General features: G+C 32.6%; 1 protein-coding gene across 1 annotated transcript; it reads left to right on the top strand.

Moving 5' to 3' along the window:
- Positions 1-208: 208 nt before the first annotated feature.
- On the top strand, positions 209-3,111 carry LOC109798418 (heat shock cognate 70 kDa protein 2). Its single transcript, XM_020358683.2, has 2 exons — positions 209-520; positions 1,219-3,111. Exons 1-2 carry the CDS (start codon positions 307-309, stop codon positions 2,955-2,957), a joined length of 1,953 nt encoding a protein of 650 aa, XP_020214272.1. The 5' UTR covers positions 209-306; the 3' UTR covers positions 2,958-3,111.
- Positions 3,112-9,607: the final 6,496 nt, after the last annotated feature.

Below are 9,607 nucleotides of genomic sequence, written 5' to 3'. Positions count from 1 at the left end.
TGCCATGCCACCGCGGATTCGTAATCGGAAAATTCTCGAATCACCTAGAGAGCTTAAGGAACCCCACACACACCTCGCTTTTTCCTCAATTCAAGTTCCATTAACAAACAAAATATCTACCGTCCGTAATTATTGATCCAACGGCTCACAGCGTAGGGACCGAACCTTCCAGAATTTGAACCTGTTCTTTAAAACACACCCCTTCCCTCTCTGCTCCTCAATTCAGTTCACAAACTGTTGTAGTTTTGATTACATTCTCTATAATTCGAGCTTCTAATTTCGTTAGGTGAAAAATCGTGAGAGACTATGGCTGGAAAAGGCGATGGTCCTGCGATCGGAATAGATTTAGGAACTACTTACTCTTGCGTTGGTGTGTGGCAACACGATCGTGTTGAAATCATAGCCAATGATCAGGGTAACAGAACTACACCTTCCTATGTTGCTTTCACCGACACAGAACGGTTGATCGGAGATGCGGCCAAGAACCAGGTCGCTATGAACCCAACCAACACTGTTTTCGGTAAGAAATCTCAAATAATCGTTGATCACCTTTGTTCTCTGTATTTTTTATCTGTTATACTGATTTTGTAACACTACACATAGTGATTTATGTAGGCGTAAGTCATAAATTTCAATTCTATGTATCTAACACTACACATAGTGATTTTGTATGTTGCATGCTTCATTTGGTGTTATTTACAGATAAAAAAAAGTAGAATAGAGAAATGAAATTTTACATTACAGTTGTTTGGTATGATAATAAGCGTTTGTGAGACGTTTGTTAATTACGTTTTGATTTCTTGTCAATTATTTTTAACTCGAGTTTATTAAACAACTACTCATTTGAATTGTCTCTGTTTTGCATGATATGAAGAAAAAAATAGAAAAAAGAATTTGTGGAACTAATCCAGTAGCTTTTTAGAACAGAAGAAAATCTGAAGTTTATTGAACAAGTACAAGATTGAATTCTCTGTTTTGCATGATATCTTCACTGGATGGAAAATTAGTTATTATGCGATTAGATTGTGAATCCTTTGGTGGTTATTTTGGCTTGATTTGACGCAAGATGCTTAGCGGTGCATATTTTATTAAAAAAGTATTGAATTGTTGGTGTGGTAAAATGATGGATTTATTAAATTATCTGAGCAAAAGCAATTTTGATTATGAGATTACTATGAATGGTTTGGTGATTGTGTTGGCTTGATTTGGTGTGTGCAGATGCTAAGCGTTTGATTGGGAGGCGTTTTACCGATGCTTCGGTACAGAGTGACATGAAATTGTGGCCGTTTAAGGTGATTTCTGGCCCTGGTGACAAGCCTATGATTGTGGTGAATTACAAGGGGGAGGAGAAGCAGTTTTCCGCAGAAGAGATATCTTCCATGGTTCTCATGAAGATGAAGGAGATTGCCGAGGCTTACCTAGGGTCCACCATAAAAAATGCGGTGGTGACTGTTCCTGCTTACTTCAATGACTCGCAGCGTCAAGCCACCAAGGACGCTGGCGTCATTTCTGGTCTCAACGTGATGCGAATTATCAACGAGCCTACTGCGGCTGCCATTGCTTACGGGCTCGACAAAAAGGCCACTAGCGCTGGGGAGAAGAACGTTCTCATTTTCGACCTAGGTGGTGGAACTTTTGATGTTTCTCTCCTCACCATTGAGGAAGGTATTTTTGAGGTGAAAGCCACCGCTGGTGATACTCACTTGGGTGGTGAAGATTTTGACAACAGAATGGTGAACCATTTCGTTCAGGAATTCAAGAGGAAGAACAAGAAGGATATTAGTGGAAATGCCAGGGCTTTGAGGAGGTTGAGAACCGCATGCGAGAGGGCCAAGAGGACTCTCTCATCCACTGCGCAAACCACCATCGAGATTGATTCGTTGTACGAGGGCATTGACTTCTACACGACCATCACCCGTGCCCGGTTTGAAGAGCTTAACATGGATCTTTTCAGGAAGTGCATGGAGCCCGTGGAGAAGTGTTTGCGGGATGCGAAGATGGACAAGAGCACTGTCCATGATGTTGTTCTTGTTGGTGGTTCCACTAGGATCCCCAAGGTTCAGCAATTATTGCAAGACTTCTTCAATGGGAAGGAGCTGTGCAAGAGCATAAACCCCGATGAGGCTGTTGCCTATGGTGCTGCAGTGCAGGCTGCAATCCTCAGTGGCGAGGGTAATGAAAAAGTGCAGGATCTTCTGTTGTTGGATGTTACTCCTCTCTCCCTTGGTTTGGAGACTGCAGGAGGAGTCATGACTGTGTTGATTCCCAGAAACACAACCATTCCCACCAAGAAGGAGCAGGTGTTTTCAACCTACTCCGACAACCAGCCCGGTGTGTTGATTCAGGTCTATGAAGGTGAGCGTACGAGGACCCGTGATAACAATTTGCTAGGCAAATTTGAGTTGTCCGGAATTCCTCCTGCTCCAAGGGGTGTTCCTCAGATCAACGTTTGCTTCGATATCGATGCCAATGGTATATTGAACGTGTCTGCCGAGGACAAAACCACTGGACAAAAGAACAAGATTACAATTACCAACGACAAGGGCAGGCTATCTAAGGAGGAGATTGAGAAGATGGTGCAGGAAGCTGAGAAGTACAAGTCTGAAGACGAGGAGCATAAGAAGAAAGTGGAGGCCAAGAATGCGCTTGAGAATTATGCCTATAACATGAGGAACACAATCAAAGATGATAAGATTGCTTCCAAGCTTTCTGCTGATGATAAGAAGAAAATTGAAGATGCCATTGAGCAGGCTATTCAATGGCTAGACGGAAACCAACTTGCTGAGGCTGATGAATTTGAGGACAAGATGAAGGAGTTGGAGAGCATTTGCAACCCCATCATAGCTAGGATGTACCAAGGTGCCGGTGGAGATGCTGCAGGTGGAGCCATGGATGAGGATGGTCCTGCTGCTGGCAGTGGAAGTGGTGCTGGCCCCAAAATTGAGGAAGTTGATTAAGCAGAAATATTTTCCTCAGTGGTTCCTTGATTAAGTTGATGATAACATGTTCTGTCAGTATGTTTTAAAGAGAACTGTTTAGTTTCCTCTTGTCTGTTTTTTTTTAATGTATTTCTTTTCTATATCAATGTTAACAATGATATAAGTTTGGTTATATGATAGTCTATTAATCTTGATGTTTCCGAATTGCTTAAATATTTATGAAATAAGATTATCTGTATTGAGGGAGGTGAACGCAGAATAACATTGCTAGTCAGTTTAACAAGGATTGCTATTATAGTTCTGATAATAGTAAAAATAAATAAAATTTAATAGTGCATAGACAACATTCCCGCATTGGAAGAATCCTAACACCATCCTCCCTTAATTGGATGATTTGGATCATTTTTGTTGCTTCAAAATACATGAGCTTCGATGTCCAAAATAAAGTATAGCTTGCACTTATACTATAGTAGAAAATGTCACTTATAAAAACTTGTCCAGAGTGATTTCAAACAATTTTAATGAACATGTTATGAAACTTAAAAAATTGTTTAACAAATTTCACAAGTTATTTATAAGCAGGAAAGTCACAATAATGGAAGTTGGTTAGCATCAAATAGTTGAAAATTACATTCAAAATTAAACACCAAGTGATACAAATTGTTTAATATTTGATACTTTTTACTACAATTTTTTTTGTCACTAAATGTAGTTTAATGAGTTAGTAATGGGTCCAAATATATTTTTAGATCGAAAATGTCGGCAATCCGATTTTGTGATCGATTTGATCGGTTTATTCAGAACCTAGATATGTAATGGGTCCAAACATATTTTTAGATAAAAAATGTAGACAATCCGATTAAAAATCGAACCTTGCATGTTTCGCTAACTAGATCATTAGCTTTTATTTAAATTTTACACTACTTAACTTTAATACATGTTTTTTCACGATACTCAATGTAACCTTCTGCCACAACATTGTTCAATGTGGGTTACACACTTGCTCCACATTGCTCAATGCATGTGATAGGACCTATTTGACTTGTACAAAGACCTTATAAAAAAATATGGATAAAATGTTAAAAAAAATATTTAACATGAATTTTTGATCCTATAAATAAGAAAACTTCATTACCACATTACCATTGACTTGACACTCTTTTGTTTATACAACATATAAATAAATTTTATATAAAACTTAATATACTAATTAATTCATGCATCCCAATGCGGAATATATTTTGGATAGAAGTTTTTTTAATTATAAATGTAAATATTTAATCATTTTAGTAACCTCTAAATTAACATGTTCTATTAATATATGATTGACTTAAATAATTTACGTAATATATTTTAATTTAAAATAATATATTAATTTATGTGATTTAAATGATTTATAATTTGGTTGCTCTATCATTATTATATTAACTATAAAATTTTTAAGAGTTTATGTAAAACATGGTATAATATTTATTGAAGTATATATATATATATATATATATATATATATATATATGAAATATATAACATTAATATTTTTTAAAATATTTAGTAGAAATTGAGTTATATGGTTCAATTAGTAATCCATCAATTCACTTCCTGATCCACTAATTTTGTATCGTGATCAATTTGATAACTAATATGATTTTTAAAATATTAGCAATATTATTTATTTATTTATTTATTTTATTACAACTGATACATAATTTTATATTACACATGCCATGAAGACGAAGAAATGCCATGAAGATGAAGAAGATACATTTTATACCAAAAATAAATCACAATCAAAGCCTTTACATTAACCATAAGTGTTTATTTGTCATATGTTGTACGAGCATTTGAGTTAATAAACCTTTTTTTATGTAATACAAATTTTGAAAAGTATTGTACAAGTGTTTATTTGTTTTGTTTGGTTTTTATGTTCAATAAATATTTGTTGTAATCATTTCAAACACTACTTTTTATTTGACAATATAACAAGATGTGCTTTGACATCATAGAATATAAATATTTATCGATATAATAATGTGTTTTGACTGAAAGGTGAATTGCATGTTTTAAACAAGATATGTGTTTTAATTTTTCAGATTTACATATAGAAAAGGACTTCTTGATTTAGCAGCAGGTGATAAGTTATAGAGAGAAAAAAAATCATAATCTCGGAGAATATAAAGTCTTAAAACTCAAAAGGAAATTATACTTTGGCTTATGGTGTAATTATAAAAAAAGGTGGTGTATCTAAGTCTTATGCTCCTTTTTTTTTTTTTTTTTGTCAATAGTAGAGTTTGGATTAGAAAGTGGAACTAGGCTAGATCCTTTATGGGGTCAAACCAATTTGAAGGCTGGTGATAAACACACCTCCACTCTCATATAAACACCCTCTTTTTAAAAAAAAAATATAAAATGTCTAAATTACCCTTTAAAAAAAATGAAATTCTTAAATTTACACCTCCCTTCCCCCACCCTCTTTCCCCACACCCCACATTTCACACCCCTCTTCTTCCCAAAGCCTCTTTCCGCTCAATGTTATTAAGCAATATACTTTTACAGTCATTCTGAATAGAAAAAAAGGACTAGTCCCACCATAATCAGCATAAGAAAGGTTCTTTTACAGTCATAGCATTTCGAAAAGTACTTTTACAGTCATTAGCATTCCGGAAAGTACTTTTCGGAATAGAAATTATTGTTCATATAATTCCGGAAAGAACTTTCCGTAATAGTAACTTTAATATTATGGAAAATACTTTCCGGAATTATATAACAAAATATTTCCGGAAAATACTTTTCGGAATAAGAATTTAATATTATGGAAAATATTTTCCGGAACATTTTTATATAATTCCGGAAAGAACTTTTCGTAACAGTAAGAAGAAGAAGAAGAGGAGTGCCAGAAAGAGAAAGAAGAGGGGTGCGCAATGTCGGCAAGTGATTTTGTATGAGAAAGACTCTTACTTGTTCTATGAAAAGAAAGATTAGTACAAAAATAACTTTTAAAATCGGGGTTTTAAAATCAGTCATAAGGTAGCCATTTTAAAAGTGACGCGGTGACCTGTACTGCAACAGAACGGCCCCAGAACGGCCCTTGCTGCAAGCAGAACGGCCTGTACTTCTTGCAGAACGGGCCGTACTGATTGAAGAACGCGACGTACTGCTTGCAGAACGGGGCGTACTGAAAACAGTACGGCCCGTTTTGCTGCAGAACGGCCAGCACTGAAAACAGAACCGGACGTATTGCAAGCAGTACGGGCCGTTCTGCTTGAAGTACGGCCCGTTCTACTTGCAGTACGGCCCGTTCTGCTTGCGGGGAAGGGGGTGCGAGGAAGGGGGTGCGAGGAAGGAGGGGTGTAAATTTAAGAATTTTTTTTTTTAAGGGTAATTTAGATATTTTATATATATTTTTTTTAAAAGGGGGTGTGCTTATAGGAGAGTGGAGGTGTGTTTATCATGAGCCAATTTGAAATGGTTTATGACTTGGAATTGTCGGCCCAATTCAACTTTCCTCATATCAGGAGTTGAGTGAATCAACTGGCCTATAAAAAACAATACTTTTAGGATAAAATTTAGATAATTTTTTTAATCTTTTTTTTTCATAACAAGATAATTTTTTTTAATCTTTATTATCAAGTTTTTAAATCAAAGAGTAATACATAAATTTGAGAGGTTAGGGAAGAATATCAAAGGACTGTCTAATTCTAAAAGTTGTCTCCAATAATGCCTATGACTTGATTAGTTAGGAATTCTAGGATTAAATATTGGGAACACTCTTTTTCTTTTTCTAGCAGTGAAGGGGCTAAATTAAGGCATATTTAGCTTTTTTTCTACATAGTATATAGCACTTGACATATTGCCATGGTAAAAGTCAAATTCAAAAATAGTAAATGTTGGGAAAGAAAATAGCACCTGGCATACATATTGTCAGGATAAAAAAAAAATAGAATGATGTTTTAGAAGAAACTTATTGCATTGATTTTTATTTTTATTTTTTATTTTTTTAATAGAGATTGTTATAAGGAATCAATATAGTGTTCTTATTCTTCATTGCAAGAATACAAATGGTCTTAGCCATATGTTATATAAGAAGTGTAAAATAATTAACTGGAAAAAAAAATTGTACTGACCCAAGCTTCGTCCTTTCGTACACTCAATTTAACTCTTGTACCCTCTAACAATAATATTAAACAAAAAAAACAAACACATTTTAAAAATATATGCATGCATTCTCAATCCTCGACAACGGACCAAATTTATATTGGCTTGTAAGTTCTTTTTTATGGTTGAACATCATGCGATGCATCAACGTTCATCAACGTTCATGATTCCCTTTCAAATGAGGAAAATAAAGTAGGAAGTTATACACAAATATGTGATACCAAGAGAAAAGAATAAAAAAGACTCTACTTGTTCTGATGACCAGAGACGTGAGTTAGGTTCAACCAAAATGAGTCGATTATAAAATCATTTGAATTTGGTAGGATAAAGTATTCTAACTGAAGCATCATATAGAGGCTCAGGTGTTAAAAAAATGTTTACTTTCAACATTAGTTTGCTAGCCAAATGGAAGTGGTATAGATACAAATGTTTAGATTCTTTGATCCTTAGCTAGGAAAAAAGTGGCTCAATATGGTTCTTTATGGTGGGGAGCTCTTTGTGGCATAGATGGGTGGTTTAGGAACGAAAGTGGTAGAAATCGAGCTTCGTTTGTGTGGGTGGAGTGCTTTCTTGCTTAGCTTAGAAATTTACTTTAATCGATTTCCCTACATAAAAAAGGAACTTAATAGGTAGATCTAGTTTCTAGATGGTTCCAATGTTGTTGTTGTTTTTTTTTTTTTTTTTTTTTTTTTTTTTTTTTTTTTCAAATATACTTATGTTTTGCAAGTGGTGTTTAAATTTATGTTTTGGAAAACTCTAGTTCTTCTACCGTTTTGGCCTTCTAATAGTGGTTGATTATAGACATGTTACTTAATTTCTAATATTGCTCTATATCAGAGAAATATCGATACATACTTTGAAACTTCATTGTTTCTATAAAGTGTCTCTAAAGGATTACATACCATTTTTTTTCCTATCTCCTTTTTCTTTTCTTCCAGGTTTTACCCTTTCTCTATGCTTAGTGTTGTGAGGTAGTCATTCCTATTTGGGGTGTGGCTTATTATATGATACATGGAGATTTATTTATTTATTTATTTTTAAAGTCAAGAGAGATGAGTTTATTCTTTTAGCATGTGTAACCAAGTGGTATTTATGGTTAGCAAGGATTGAAATATATATATTTTTTTAGAATGCCTCTATGGATATGATGCATATTCAAAATATCAAAATTGATTATTGAGACCTAATTTAAGTAAAAAATAAAGGAATATAAATTTATTTTCATGTAAATATCCACTTATTTTGGCTCCTCAATTCATATTAGTATTATCATTTTAATTATATATATATATATTAAAATTTTAAACTAATGTGATTGTCAAATTATAATAAAAACTAATACAACAGTGCCTTTTATATTCAAAGACCAAAGTGACTATTTAATTTTTTTTTCTAGTTAGTATATTAATCATCTTGGATATGTTTCAGAAAAAGTGTATTGGGCCTATCGTTTGTTTTTGTATATAAGTTAGTTAGAGTATCTATTTTACCCTAAACTTATCTATTGTACTCCTTTGATGTTACTCACTCGAGTCTATTTTTTAAGACTCAATTATCTAATTTTTTAAAGTTAAAAAAGTTGATTGATTTAGTTGATAATATTTATCTTAATTTTATATATTTTTCTTAAAATTATCTCTAAAACTCTTATTTTAGAGAATTATTTATTGAATTAAGAGAAATAATTTTAATTAATAATATATATTTCTTGTCCAAAAAATAAATAATATAAAAGATATTTTAGACTGATTATTAATTTCTTATAAAAAGAACCAAATAACCCTTTAAATTTAGACTTTAAAGAAAATCAAAGAGAAAATACCTTCTTCTAACTATTAAAAAAAAATACTAAATCATTTCTTTTAGAAAAACACTTACAATTATCACACTATATATATAGTTTTATTAAATGATTAAATTATAAAAATAGTGTAAATTATCATAATTAAATAACTAGTTACAATTACAAGTGCTTTAACAAACTCATCAAAGGGCTATAATCCCAAGTCGTGTCTTTACATTTGAAAAAATCCAAATATACTTTTTCTTAAAAAATCCTAAATATATTTTTAAATATAATTAAAACGGTTTTTCCTTTATTAAAGTCCAATTTAAAGGAATAGTTAGATGTTTGTAATTGTGAGCAATAATAGCACACATTTTCTAATATATACTTATTGTCAATGTTGTCTTTTATTAGTATTAGATTTATATGACTTATATAGTTAATTATTTTTATTTATTTTTTATTTTCCTTCCCTTGAATATATATTGGCTTTGCCATTCTAAAATAATATAATATAGATGTATTTTTCAGTCATTCACTTTTCATTTTCTCTTTCTCCTCTCATCACAATGTTTAACTTTATTATTCTTGAGTACCTTTGTGTGTGTTTCTGTGCATGTATATGAGTTTAAAAATTAGTCAAATAAAAATTATAGCATCATTCTTTCCGATATATTATTATTTTTCACACACTTTTCACTGTTAATTAACATACTAAATTTGTTCAAAA

Source organism: Cajanus cajan, chromosome 8 (assembly GCF_000230855.2).
Source record: "Cajanus cajan strain Asha chromosome 8, NIPB_CcT2T_4, whole genome shotgun sequence".
NCBI lineage: Eukaryota > Viridiplantae > Streptophyta > Magnoliopsida > Fabales > Fabaceae > Cajanus > Cajanus cajan.
This window is presented reverse-complemented; position numbering and strand designations above follow the sequence as displayed.

Excerpts from the sequence above, each read along its gene's own strand:
- LOC109798418 (XM_020358683.2), top strand. The coding sequence starts at position 307 with ATGGCTGGAAAAGGCGATGGTCCTGCGATCGGAATAGATTTAGGAACT. Across the intron at positions 521-1,218 it reads CCCAACCAACACTGTTTTCG|ATGCTAAGCGTTTGATTGGG; the intron begins GTAAGAAATCTC and ends TGGTGTGTGCAG.